The 15,284-nt window shown below is 35.3% G+C and overlaps 1 protein-coding gene across 2 annotated transcripts in view; it reads left to right on the top strand.

The window, feature by feature from the left end:
• The window catches only part of Epg5 (ectopic P-granules autophagy protein 5), a 92,922-nt gene that overhangs the window by 791 nt on the left and 76,847 nt on the right, over nt 1-15,284 (top strand). For both annotated transcript variants that reach the window (XM_090167901.1, XM_090167900.1), the window contains exons 2-8: nt 7,091-7,255; nt 7,319-7,897; nt 9,892-10,059; nt 10,248-10,488; nt 10,554-10,699; nt 11,122-11,339; nt 12,802-12,910. In XM_090167901.1, the coding sequence (XP_090024027.1) occupies nt 7,091-7,255; nt 7,319-7,897; nt 9,892-10,059; nt 10,248-10,488; nt 10,554-10,699; nt 11,122-11,339; nt 12,802-12,910 (1,626 nt within the window). The remainder of the gene's footprint in view (nt 1-7,090; nt 7,256-7,318; nt 7,898-9,891; nt 10,060-10,247; nt 10,489-10,553; nt 10,700-11,121; nt 11,340-12,801; nt 12,911-15,284) is intronic.

Genomic DNA, 15,284 nt, shown 5'->3' with positions numbered 1-15,284 from the left:
GGGAGAGGTCCACATTTGCTCGCTCGCTCAACCGCTAGTTCATTCGTTCGTTCGCTTAGCGGTTAGTTGTAAGGGCGTTCGTTTGTTCGTTCTTTAGCCAAACAGAGACAGACAGACAAAACGACTCTGATTTTAATATTATTGGTTGTTCAAAGTAGGTACAGTATTTTTAGTGGTACTCTGAAGTGAACGTAATGTGGCAGAAACAGTTTCGCTCTTTATAGCCTTATTTCCAATGGGAAATGCCAAATGGGGTTCTTATTACCGGTTCCGATATTTCTGTTGGTGGTGCGTCAAATGGAGGCTGTTATGCCAGACTCTCGAGGAAGTCGAATTGCTCTTAATGTCATTGATACGTAGTTGGTTAGTTATTGTTCGTGGCTAAGGAACTATACCATTATCGCTCCGTTGGCGATGGTGAATAGGGATATTTTCAGGCCTCCATATGAATAAAACGCGTATGTGAAATTGCTATTGCACAGTTTTGTATCACTGTATCAAGCTATACAAGTGTCGTCCAACTGGTCATGGTGAAAATGGGGAGTTGGGAGCCCCGAATGAAAAAGAAATACGAAAGGAGAATGAGACTACTATTAAAGCCTGTGCCATCTTTTTTTTATCATTTTTCAGTTTGAGTGTATTTCTGATTGGTACGAGTTCCTCTCGTAAACGGGTTTATTTTTATATCTGTTAGAAATCTTTTTAAATTAATTCATCTTGAAAACCAAAAGCATGTACTTGCCAATAGGTCCGAGATAATCGACATGAACTCGTTCCATCGCTATTTCTGTCCTTGGCCATTGAATCATCTGACGGTCGCTATTGATGATCGTTGTTTACACTCTGAGCAACATGATACTAGATTTGCGATGTCTACGTCAAGTTTCGCCCACCAGATTATAGCTCTTGCAAGTCGCTTCGTCTTGGTAATACCGTGATGACCATCTTGTAGCTCATTGAGAATGATTCTATATGGAACTGCTCGGGAATAGAAATATGGATCCAGATTATGACGTTGAAGGCCATCCGTCTTTAATGAATTTCGGTACATGCGCTAAGATTGGGTGATGTTAGCTATTATAACTTAAACGATGTCTTTGCAATGAAGTTGATATTTTTGTAATTCTTCGATCATCAGGATGTATTCTGTTGGTATTGGTAGAATGGTATCGGTAAAGGTATTCGGCTCATGGCGTCTGGGATGCCATTATTGAATCCTGGTCGGTAATTGATATCATAATCGTATGCAGATAGAGTGACAGCCCATGCATCTTGGAATTATCGATGCAGTTGCGATTGGTATTTGCTCCTCAGGAGAAAGTAGTGTAGCTGTGAGGAATATGAATTTTTATCCCAGGATATACTCACAAAACTTTGTAACAACCAAAATTAAAGCAAGGGCTTCTTTCTCAAACTGGCTGTAGTTTTGTTCTGTTTTGCTAAGTTTAAGGTGAGATAGTTCGCATGCAAGAGTGATCGATTTTACTGAATGTGAAGACAGCATTTATTTCGCTTGATGGAAGGAATCAACTGCGTCCAAGTCCCATCACTGTCAGATGTAACTGTACATTCAACTCTATTGATACTGGTTAAAAAACAGTAACAAGTTGTTTTAGGTGTTTATCAGCAATATGCCGTATAATTTACATGTATTTACTGGTTTTTAGAATTTACAGTACGGTATTGTAATTTCAACAGTACACAGAGATAATAGCGCCGGCGTTTTAACGTTTTCAATAAAAATCAGTTGCAGTAACCTGCGGTTTATGTTTCGTAAGGTCAATTTGCCGTATTATTGACAGGTCATTACTGTTTCTGTACATGTAAAAATCATAGGTTAAAAAAATTCAGTTTAAGGCAAGGAATTGTATTTTAGTATCAAGGGGGTACGTAGATAAGGTGGGGGAGTACCGGCAGTGGCTCACCCTGGGGCTCAGGGGGTTTGGGCTCCTTCCAGGGAGAAGAAGCCTTCGTAAAAGCTTTTTTTGCTTATCATTACAACTAAAGCAGTCAAAATATTTTGTAACTCTTCGGGTCCCCCACAGAAAAACAAAATCCTGGAATCTTTCTGAAACTTTTACTTTGGTGTATTTATACGAACGTTGAATTTCGACGGGCGCCCGAGCGAAAAGAGTGGTTTGACGTATGTCGACCGCCATGTACTAACGTGAAAGATTTCACTATAAATTGCATTGAACCGCACAACTTCAGGGCAAACTGGTTGTAGGTTAGTTGTGTTAATCCGAGGATAGTCTAGTACATTATACAATACTGATGAGCTCCAAAAATGGATACCAGTCTGCTGTTGAAATCCAGGTGAAATTTAGACTTCGGTAGAGTAGGAAAGTTGCTGATCACGTAATAGACGTGATAGATTTCATTATAAATTGCATTGCATTGCTCTAATAAAAATATGTTAGTAAATAGTAACCCAAAAGCAGTAAGGTGCAACCCAAAACCAGTAAGCGGTAAATGAAAACCAGTGAGATGTAGCCTGATAAAATGTAAGGAATTGTTAAAAAAAAACAGTATTTAATTGTCGGCAAAACGGTAGGGAAATGTCGAAAAACCAGCGTGTAGTAATTGGTATAACAGTATAGTATACTAAATAACCCGGTTACCAATAGTAAAGAAACTAGTAAGAAGTAGTAGAAAAAATCAGTAGTAGCTTTGTAAAATTTAAAGTGTGTTTGTATTGATATTTAAACAGTATCTTAATGGCGTCAACTGCTGCCAGCTTCTTGCGGGTTTTTGACAGCATTTTTTTTGTGTGTTTATAGACTTCGATTGGATAGTCTGTTGCAGCCGAGGACTTGTCATTAAGACTTGAGAGGTCCTTAGCAGTTTCCTCCGCGCTGATAACAATGTCGATGGCTTTCTGTAGTGTAAAGGTTGCCGTTGATTCCAGAAGATAGCGTCCTTATATAGCTTCGTTCTCAATTCAAGCTACGAAATTGTCTCGTAGCATGTTCTCTGGGTTAGTACCGAAGTTACAAATCCGGGTTAGACGTCAAAGTTCGGCTACGAAAATTGATCCGCTCAATTATTTCTAAAAGTGGGGGATCGAAGTTTTTGTTAAGAATAGTGACAAGAACATCATACGTTTTGTCGGTAGGTTTGGCAGGACTCACCAGACTTCTCAAACAGCCATAGGTTTTTATTCTAAGTAGCTTTAGGAATGTCGACAGATTCATGTCATCGTCTGTGATTTTCTTAGCATTCAAATTTAGTTCCATTCCTTCCGCATATAATGTCCATGGTTCAATTGATTCAATTGATGTATCGAACTGTTGAAAACTCCTTGTATACGAGACAACACGTTGAGGGTTTCAGTAAGAGCCATTATAACTAGTTGAATTAATGGTAGATGCCTTCAACTGGAACAGGAACAGTAGAATTAAAGTAGTCATCTTGTACGAGAACAGTAACAGGAACAGTGCTGTTGCTGTGATCTTATTTTAAATGAAGTAGTTAAACTCGCAATCGGTTTTCGTCGCCATTGTTGTGTCTTTAAGTTGAATTGTAGATTGGGTAATGAAACTTACTCAAGCGCTGATAAAAATAGTTTAATAACTATACTCAGCTAATTGTTTACAAAATAAAGGCTCGACTGAAAGACTGAGTGGGGAACGTGTTTTATCATCTCGTACAACCCTTCTATATACAAATTATTTAGGCATAAAACAACGTGTGGAAAAATAATTCGCATTTATAAAAAATAAAAAGATGCAACGTGGACATCACGTTAGGAAACAATCATTTTCAAACGACGCATCAACGACGAGCTGTGCAATAGCAAATTGATGTCTTATATTCGTTTGAGGGCTTGCAAATAACCCTTTCGACCATCGCCAACGGGAAGATAATGGTATAATACAGACGCCATGAGCCGTATACCTTTACCTTTACCTATACCAATACCAACAGAATACATCCTGATGATCGAAGACTTACGAAAATATCCACTTCATTGCAATGGATGGCCTTCAACGTCATAAACTGGATCCATATATAATCATTCTCAATGGGCTACAAGATGGTCATCTCGGTATTACCAAGACGAAGTGACTTGCAAGAGCTATAATCTGGTGGGCGAAACTTGACGCAGACATCGCAAATCTAGTATCATTTTGCTCAGAGTGTAAACAACGATCATCAATAGCGACCGTCATATGATTCAATGGCCAAGGACAGAAATAGCGATGGAACGAGTTCAAGTCGATTATCTTAGACCTATTGGCAAGTACATGCCCTTACCAAAAAATAAGTTGGCTAAAAACCACTTACGACAACTTGTATTTCAACTTGGTTTTCAGTTTGTATTTGGGACAAATGCCTACTAAAAAATAACTTAAATCGTCTTTATTAATCAACTTATTTCCAACTAAACCAGAATCAACTTTTACATTTAACTACTTAAAACCAACTTAAAAATAAAACCAACTAATTACAAACTTAGCAAAAGAAGTATTTTCCTACCAACTGAATAACAACTTATTACCCCTTCAACTAGTAACTTGAAATATGCTGACAACTTGAGCTTACTTAATACCAAGTTAATATCAACTAATAATGTGTATACAAACTAAATACAAACTGAAATCCAACTTATTTTTTGGTAAGGGCATGCTTTTGGTTTTCAAGATGAATTAATATAAAAAAATATAACTGATATAAAAATAAACCCATTAAGGAGAGAAACTCGTACCAATCAGAAATACACTCAAACTGAAAAATTATAAAAACAAAATGGCACAGGCTTTAATAGTAGTCTCATTCTCCTTTCGTATTTCTTTTTCAATCGGTTCTCCCAAATACCCCTTTTCAACATAACCAGTAAGTCCAGTAGGACGACACTTGTGTAGCTAGATACACTGATACAGGGATACGAAACTGTGCAATAGCAATTTCACGTATGTGTTATATTCATATGGGGGCGACAATGGTATAGTTCGTTAGCCAGGAACAATAACTTGTAACCGATATCTTTCCCCAGTTACAACCTAGTTCGATTGTTCCCTAACCACGTTAGTGCGTGAGAGTGAGAGAGCATTACAATTTACGACAGCACCAAAGAAGTTCCAATCATTATTTATTTGAGGTGATTTAGGTAGTGGTAGCAATAACAATAATCAACAAGTAACATTTCTTCAATTAAATACAATGATAGTTTAACATGAAAGAGTAAAAGAACACAAAACATCATACTCGTAGATACCAATGTGCAGCCGACATAGCATAGCACTACTATAAAGTAATAATTACTGACTTCCTCCGTAAGAGTGAAGAATGGCGAGGTTATGACAAGTTAAAAATACACTAACTCTTTCTAACCTATAGTAATTGAACCTAACATTACAAAATACACTGATATTTGCAACTAAATAATAATATCTCCTACTAACTACCTAATCAACCTACTCCAACAGCATCATCACTATCAATCTCCCTAAATCCTAACTAACCTCCCTTTATATACAGCCACTATGGGCATACAGCCAAAAGGTGTAAAAAAGATAATTTAACAACGTCATGAGAGACGTGCTCTAAGTGACGTCTACCCAAAACAAGCCGTCCATGACGTCACTAACGTCGACTGCTAAAGTTTAGTTAACTAAGCTCAGTTCAATTTAAGCCTATGCCAATAAGTAATAAGTAGGAACATTAAATAATAATAGGTAAATAAGAATGTGTAAACAGAGATTGTTCTGGTCTCATAGGATATAGGAATGTCAAGCTGTCAATGGTAAAAAACCTTACCATTTGCTTAGGCCTAGGCTGATGGAAGCTAGGGTGAAAATCCCGACGGTTGCAAACTAACCAACTACGTATCAATGACATTAAGAGCAATTCGACTTCCGCGAGAGTCCGGCATAACTGCCTCCATTTGAAGCACCACCAACAGAAATATCGCAACCGGAAATAAAAACCCCATATTTCTGTTCACGTTATTCAGATACATCATAAGTTAAAGAACAAAAATCCACAAAATTAAAAGCAGACGGCATTCAAATATTAAATATAACGGCCAATAAAATCTGTGATCCACATTAAACTACTACGATTCGCTTTAAATATAAAAGATTTATCCACTGGCAGATTCGTTGGACACCATCGGTTATATATTGTTACGTCACGATCAGAGGCAACAGATAACTGTAACCGCCGGATTAGTCCTAAGCCTACATAACCACTGGTAGAGGGGCCTTGGCTCCCTTGCACCAGGTAACACTCTTACTTACCTAACACGTTTGTTTTTTTTTCTTATTACTAACATACTAATGTCTAGTTGTGCGGCCACAGACAACGGAGAGAGCCTTACTCCTGCGAGTACCGACAATTTCTAACTTCCCACTTATGGGCCGAAATGTAGAAATTTTAAAATTGTCGGCCAAATTAGCTTACAATAGTAGTGAATCTAAATGGGCCGAAACTTTCTAAACATTCAGATGTTAAAATCTAGTTAAGGGGTTCTGTAAATTTTTCTTAGCTAATTAGAGTAACCCTTAACCACCACCATATATCTACTTAAAAACAATTTGTTTTAAGGTCCATTGGAATAGAAGCTTGTTTTAATTGAGTTGTGAGGGCATTATCATTTATCATTAACTACTTTGAAAATCAATAACAATTTCACAATTTATGTGGAAATCTGCATGAAGGAGATAGAAATCAAAAGGTGAAAATCACAGTGAATCTTCAAACTTTCCAAGGGATTTTCCATGCATGACGTTATTAACCTAGACGCGAACATCTAGAATTTACAAGTATATTAGGCATAACTGAGAGATATGTTCGACATTGGGAGGTTTTTATTTACAGGGTTTTTGACTTCCTGGATTGTCTTTTGAAATTTTTTGTATTTTACATTTTTTACATATTTTTTGTACCCTTCAAGCTATTCTGTCAACCTGAATTATAAAATACTTTTAGCATTGAGCATGCAATAATGCATGTAAACCTTTTTAGACATATAACCTTACTGATTTAATTAAATAAATAACAAAATCTTTCAATAAATTGTAATCCCTGCAAATGCTTTACACTTTGTTTTTGCTAGTTTACTTAAAAACAGTCGTTTTATTTGCAGAAGGATGGTATTTCAGTACTTTCCTCAAGCGAGGCTGCAACCAGTTCTGATGTATGTGCAAATTCTGCAAATCTAGAAAATGAGGCGTGTTGTGATGAAACTAAATCAGCGGAAACTGATACAAATTGTGATAATTCAGAGCCATCCACCACTACAGTTGATCAGGCAAGGGAAATAAATGATTACATATCAAAATCAATAAATTTTAAATATTTTTCAAAAAATTAGGAAGATGCCTGTGACCAATTAGAAATTTCTGAAGCTGAAAAGTTTGATGGAAAACCAACTTTTGCAACTGATGATAATTGCGCAACTGAACCATCCATTTCAGTAATAAAGGAAATGGAAAATGATCACAGTGTAGAATTGGAGTTGACAAAAACAGATCATGAAGGGGAAGACTTTTTCATTGAAGAGCGTGATACTGGAAAATCTGAAACTATGGGTTATGAGGCAGAAATTGAAATTGAAAATGGTAGTGAACAAGGACAGTCTGTGGAAACCTTAGAAATTAAGGAATTAACTGCTTCTTATAATGATGAAGCGATAGCAACGTGTCCCGAGATGATTGACATACCTAGCTATCCAATTGAAATATCCAAGATTAAACCCTTGGAAAAGTTTGTAAATGAGTCGAGTAGTGATACGACGATTCAACTGAATTTATACCCTGAGTTGAGTGTTCTATCCGAAGAAATTGAAGATGATCTCAATGACATAAAACCATTTTCCAAAGAACAGATTCTTTCAATGTATAGAAATGCAGAATTGGAATGTAACAATGAATTTATTGATTATTTTACCTTGGTAAGTGTAATTATTTTTATCGTGGTTAATTTGTTACTGGCCTACAAAGTAAGGGTCCCAAAGCACTATCGTGGAATTTCCGTGTTGGAAAGATAAGTCCATGGTGTAGTAATTTATTATATACCATTATTTACTAGGTTTTGAAATCTTTGTATTTTGCACTGTAACGTTATTTACTACACAGTTTACTGGTTTTTAAGCACCATTTCTGAACACTTTCTAGTTGCTTAAAGTTATAATTTTAAAATAGTTAAAGAGATAGTGTCAGCTTGCACACATATCGAATTTTGGGGACCTAAAAAAACATACCGGCATATCGGGCATACCAATTGGCCAATATAAAAGCGAACTTGGCCAGCTTGTACATATCGTTTTTTGCGCATGGTTTTCAACATTTAACAATTTTACTGACATTTTTATTCAGTTTAAATTACTTAAGTTGTTGAAATTAAATATTCATAATTAATTGTTCTTAAGTTTATTTTGTTTCCGACTACTTTTCAATGGGCATACCTGCGCCAAAGGGACGTAGCTTCATACAAATTTCATATTTAAATCGAATTTTGTGGTTTAGGGTACATCATTTTTATGTCCAGAATTCTTTTTATTGATAATAGTTGATTCTGAAATATAATTATGACACAAAGATTTAATTTTTTTGGCCCTCTCTCTAGATATATTAGTAGATTGTAGCTCGCAAATTGAAAATGAAAAAGAAGCACACACTCAAATACTTAAAGCATATGACAAAAAGTAACCAAATCATGTGACCACCGCTCTTTTTCAGAATCACCCATTAAATTCCTGCAATTAAATGATTGCATTAAAGATCGAATTTTGATTCCGATGCTGTTATTAGTGTTCTCATAAGCCTATCATAAGCAAAGGTCTACCATAGGGACCTGTGTTAACAGCGCTGTCCTGGAGATTAGAAAATTAATGTACTATGATTGGGCAGTAGCGCCATCTTCGTTTTTAAAATTTCAACATCTAAAATATTATCTTACTTGGTAGAGCAGCCACGCTCGGGTTTAAAAATGTCACACAAAACGCGTCTAAATCTCAATTTTGAAAAATAAATACCTTCTGAAACCAGTTCTCTTTCTTTTAAAAGCCAGTTTTAGGTTCTGATGAATCATTTTGCAACAATTAGTGTTCATTTTAAGTTTGTAAGTAATGAAATTGTGAATATGCTACGGTGCTAAGGGCTGGCGGCGGAGATTTTTCCCACACTGTTCTATGTTTAAAAACTTTTGCCCACGCCTTCTGCATATTCATCATCCAACGCGCGAAATTAATTTGGGGAAATGCCTAGTTGAGGTTGTAGCCACTAGGAGGTACAGATTTTGAATACCTACCTCTTAATATCGGGTAAGTAATTGTCAAAAATTTGGCCTAGACCTTTGCTTATGAGGACTTTATTTTAGGCTTATGGTGTTATCCATATTCCTTAAGAATTAAAATGATTTTTGAAAATCTCAAAGTTAGGCTTAAGATATTCTTGTGAAATTTTGTGCTACTGTTTTCTCTCTGGTTTCCCTCTAAAAATTCTATCTTGGCTCGCAAATGACGTCGGTAATAGACACCAAAGAAAAGGGGAGTCTACCCTTCCTTTTAAAAACTTCAATTTGCTAGTGAATATTTTTTTAAGTAAAACTATCATTACTATTATTATTATCAATATCTTTTTATATACCTCATGCAAAAATCTAAAGAACCAAGAAAATTCTGACACTATCTCTTTAAATTGAACTTAAATGTTTCTATCATCTGCAGCAATTAAAGAATAAAATTACTATTTACTTATTAATTTTTTTGTAAAATTTTACTCCTTCATTAAAAACTCATTAGTTTTTAACTAGTTCTTACAAATTTGACTTAAATAATTTGAACTGTTAGTTTTTTTAAATTTATTAGCATTACGTAGTTTATATTTTAGCATATGAATGGTAGTAAGTTTCATATGTTATTGTAATTTTTCCATTTAAATGCAGTATCAAAAAGATCCTCAGCACACTGAATTTTATGAAATGTTGAAGTGTTTCTTACGTGCACGACAAAATCTAATGTACAGTGTAAAAAGAGAAAAGGAAATTGAAATGGATGTTTCCAAACAGATGGAAGATGTTTGGCATATGGTTTCCGAATCAGTCACAAATAAGGTATTTTTTTAAAATCTATAGGATTTTATTTTAAATATATTTAACTATTATCTGGTCACACTACCTGGAGATATGTGCTATTAGAGACTTTTTTAAAGAAACAACACAATTATGTGAAAATATTTTTTTTGTATGAACATTAGTTAAATAATTGGTTTTTGTTATAAAATTATTACTTTTTAATCAAGGGTCCATGTTCTGATGGCGTTCTGTTGACTGCATCGCATAAGTATTTTAGAGCGCATTTTAATGACGCAGCCTTGTCTCTCTTGAGCAATGCCCTTCAAGAAGCCAAAGAACATATTCAGGAGACGTACTCGTTACACGCTTACAGTACAGAAGTTATCAAATTGCAGATTGAACATTTCATATATCGCTTGCTCAATTCAATTTCTTTTCGTAACATTCCATTTAATGCCCAAATATCTGGTAATGATAGATATCTTACTTCATGGTTTTATTTTCTGCCACTTGCAATTATTTTTTCATTGCAGCCCTTCAACCTTACGAAATTAAAAATGAAGAGAAAGATGATTTAAACGTCCTTCGACAGTGTATATCTGATCTATTTCTCTTTCAGCGCAAACCAGTTACAGATTGTCAGTTTTTAATTGAAACACGAACCTGGCTAAGTCAATTGGTAATTATATTTATGGCTTCTGTGAATCAAGGTCATGATGTTGCTGACCTCTTGCCAAAATTGGTGTTCTGTCTGGCTGAATTGATTACATTAATAGCTCCTCGTAATTACTCTGTATCCTTGTAATTGTCATGTAAACACGGTTTTCAATCCATAATCTCTGTTGTTAAGACATTCCCATTATTTAACAAAAAAATAAATTGTTCAGTACTACTTCCCTTAGTAACTTACCCAATGACTAGATCTAACCCCTTCAATCATATATTGCCATCATTAACCTTATTAATATGTGGAAATTTATTATAATTTATCCTAAATTGTCGGAAGACAACATAAATGCAACTATTTTTATTAATTAAGACATAAATTGACTTTATTTCAAATGTCCTATTATTCCAATATTTTAATATGAAATTTTATAGGTTGCAGTTTTACTACGAAAAGCCACCATGAATGACCATCTGTTTATATTAAATCACATTCTACGGTGTCCAGCTGGTATTAGCGAGTGGGCTATATCATATGTGCAACCACCTTCTCCGGTTCAGTGGTTATCAAACATAACAGAAATCCCATGTTTTGGATCTTCACTTTTGGACCATGTTGTTACAACTCTGGCTACTATTATGCTACCTGTGCGGTGAGTATTGCCAAAAAGTTTATTACGTTTACCATGAATCTATTTAACCCATGAATATCCAACTCTATCATAAGCCACGGTATACTCTGAGAGAACGTGGGGCGCATCCTATTTTCGCGCCATAAGAGTGATTTACTTTTTTAAGCCAATAAGAACAAATTCGGAAATGATGTCATTTCAGTGCAAGATAGTTTACGAGAGCAGAATAGCTATTGGGGCCTGTGAGATTTTTAACAATTTAAACATACAAACTATCTCTGAAAACCTAAGCCTCGGTGAAACTTTGGAAGAAAACCTGAGTCAATGTTTGCCATATTTTTATTAAATAATAAATGCTCTGTTATAATTTTATTCCAATAAAAACTATTCTAATAATAATATTAAATAGATATATCTATTTATTTAAAAAGATTAATGATAAATACTGCAAAAAGGAAACATAACCATAACGCGTCATTTTCAATGTTATATCTGTAATGATTGACATAAGTAATCCGGTTCTAAACAATGATATTGTTATATAACCATTTTAATCCACTGGTATGGACTTTAAAAAAAAAAGTTTTTTTGGCAACCCTGTGCAAAAGTCAATATCTAGACTTGCTTGAGTACTCTTGCTCTCAGCTAGCTAATTCTAGTTACTCCATGCGTATATAAATAATTATGCTTATACTGTTATTAGAAATTAAATTAGTGAGTCTAATCAATTCTAAAGGTCTTTTATCGAACATAATTATAGAGTTGTGGTATTGTTTTAGTAGAAATATCCATTGTCTTCTAATCTTATGGTAAGTCATAAGAAATAGAAAGCTATAAGTTTTTTAGAAATTATTTCCGAATCTGTGCCAGGCTACATTTATTATATCACTCCGTCGATTCGAGTCGAGGCTTAGGCTAATGTTCAGCTTGGCACTGAGGCTGAGTACAAAGCTCGGTTTAATGCTTGATTTTAATTAGATTGATAGTTTGGTTTTTGTATCTGCAAAATGTTGATATTGGTTGTGTAACTGCTGGCTTATCTTGCCTTAAGTCTAATTAAAGTCAATCATTTAGCTAATTCTAAATACATTTTATCTTATTTCGTATTACATTTTACCACAAATTGTTTTGCTTATTGGAAATTACAGACTGTACATTTTCATATAGTAAGAAAAGAGTAATTTCATGTCTGTGTTACAATCCTCCAAAGTGACACGGGCAATTGCACAAGAATTATCAGCTGAAAAGTTTGACAATGGTGTACAAAATTTTTATTAAAACCTAACTAGTTTTTTCCTTTTATGGATGTATGTAACTCCAAATTCTCATGAAAATGGCTTAACTAGCTTTTTGTTTAAGGTTTGTTTTTGTAGGTTTTTTTACATATCTTTATATATTTTATAATATTGCCCAACACCGAACCTACTTGCAAGTGCTACTGCGTACCACTTCTAACCTGAAATGATTTATTTTTAAATTACAGAGCTCGTGAATCTTTTCTGGTATCAATGAAGTCGTCAATTAATTCGAATTCTTTAGAGGATCCTTCAGCTAATATATGGGTGGTTGTATTTGACTCAGAAGGGGAGGAGGTAAGAGTTTCTTTTCTTGCATGTAACTCATTTCTATATAAAATATTTAATTATTTGTGTAAAATTTAAAAGGCCAATGAAATTGAGGATAACTATTAAAACTAACATATAAAAATATTTGAAAATTTAAAATGAAATCAAAATATTAATTTTAACTGCAATAAAATAAAATTTATTACATCTAGGGTTTGCAGGTTAACATCTTAGTAATAGTAATAGTATTCAACTTTAGGAGGTTGGATTAAGTATGTCACTATAAAAGTAATAGAAACACGTGTCCCACTATAAATGAAGTAATATTAAGAGCAATTTCATAAATGTTTTGGATCAGTATATGCAACTATGGTACATGTATTATATTTTAATTTTTGATTACAATTCTATAGCAGTAATAGAATCCTCTGTCCAACCCCTACCTCGGTGAAGAAGTAATACTAAACCCCAACCATTCCCAAAATAGATAAAACTAAAACCTTTTCCTAAAAGATTAATTGGAGGTAAAAATCGAGGTTTCAATTCTTCTTGGTATGACAAATATCAAATGATTGAATATTCAGTTGCAAAGGATGCAGTGTATTGTTTTTGTTGCTGTCAATTTTTAGGCAGTAAAAATACTGGATTTCTAAAGGGATTTTCTGATTGTAAAAATGTGGGGAAACAATTCAAAGAACACTTCACTTCCAACAAATCTTCTCACCCAACTAGCCTACAAAATGTACTTAGACTACATGGAATCCAAATCCTGTGGATCAATAGCTTGCCAGGTTAATGACCACCATTATTATTATTATTATTAGTGAAAGGGGTGAAGGGCTAAGAACATGCTCGTTGGCGCACTTCGACCAGAGGTCCATTGTGCAAACCTTAAGAATTAAAAAGTAGGGATGCACCGATATATCGGCTAATTTTTCAAATATCATTATCGGCCAATATCGGCTTAAGCGAGGCCGATATTAGCCGATACTTCTGAGCACCGTTGTGGGTAAAAAAATTTTCGTGCAAAACGTTCGGGAAGCAAAGGTCGTTTCTACGCCTAAAAAGTAAAAAGTAAAAACGACCTTTGATTCCTTCGGTGCATGATCTCACGCTAGATCATACCATTTTTTTGACAGGGTTTAAGAGTGTAAACAAATAAAACAATCTAGTGTTTCTTTTTGATCGCTGTTGTAGGAAATAATTATTCGCGTCCAAAACGGTCAGGAATCGTAAGTGGTTTTTAGACTCCAAAAGCCATAGATCATATCATTTTTTAACAGGTGGTTACGAGAGTAAACAAAAAAGCATAATATTGTGATAGGTATATATCGGCCGATATTATCGGCTGTACCCATATCGGTGCATCCCTATTAAAAAGCCCGATATCCGACACAAAATGGAGAATCCTCTTGGCCGGCATATTATATAAATCAGAAGTTCCCAGCTGATGCATACCTAGATGCTCGAATCTTTGTGCCGCGGAATAATCACACCTGCAAAGCACATGAGAGGAGGTTTCCTCCTTAGCCTGACATGCCCTACAGATTGGAAAATCACTGATTCCAATCAGGTAAAGGTGTCTGTTAAGGAGACAGTGACCTGTTAGTAGTCGCGACCAACCTGATATTGGGCTTGGAGAGAGAGAGCAACTTTTTTGCTCTCTGCCCAGAGGGACCTGAGATTAACTCTTTAGCCTGCCTCTGGCCATCCATCTCAAGCCAAAGCTTGAGTTGACGGTCAGTCATGGAGTTGGAGATAATGCCGCGAACTATGCTAGAGGGGATAGGAACGGCAGGTTCAGGACCAAAGAACCCAGCCTCTGCCCCCTTCTTGGCTAAGACATCGGCTTTCTCATTACCATAGTACCCCCGATGGCCAGGAACCCAATAGAGCTGAACTTTATTGTTGGTGCCAAGCTCCGAGAGGAGACTCAAACAGCTATAAACTAGTTTTGAAGAGACCTGAAACTGGTTGAGAGCTTTGAGGGCAGCTTGACTATCTGAAGAATTTGGATAACCTTGCCATGAAGCTTCTTTTTAAGACCAAAGTCAACACAGAAGCAGATAGCGGCAGTTTCCGCCTGAAAAACACTAGCATAAACACCAAGGCTTTCCAAGAAGCCGATATTGCTAGTAAGACAATACATCCCTGAACCAGAGACAGAGTGGGTCTTGGACCCATCGGTAAACCAGATGATTTCTCCTCTGGCCCCGAGGGTGCTATGATTGGCCCACTCCGTACGGCTTGGAAAATAAGTACTGAAAGGCTTACTAAAATGAAGCTTCGTAGCTAATTTTAAGTTTAAACAGCACTAAAAACGAACATTCTTTATTTGATATTAAAGTACCCTTAATCAAGCCGCGGGTTGCTTCAAAGATTTCAGCTAATTCGCAGACTT

Source organism: Leiobunum rupestre, chromosome 3, assembly GCF_980474605.1.
Source record: "Leiobunum rupestre chromosome 3, qqLeiRupe1.1.hap1, whole genome shotgun sequence".
In the NCBI taxonomy this organism is placed as follows: domain Eukaryota; kingdom Metazoa; phylum Arthropoda; class Arachnida; order Opiliones; family Sclerosomatidae; genus Leiobunum; species Leiobunum rupestre.
The sequence above is the reverse complement of the archived record's forward strand: the minus strand, read 5'-3'. Positions and strand labels throughout refer to the sequence as shown.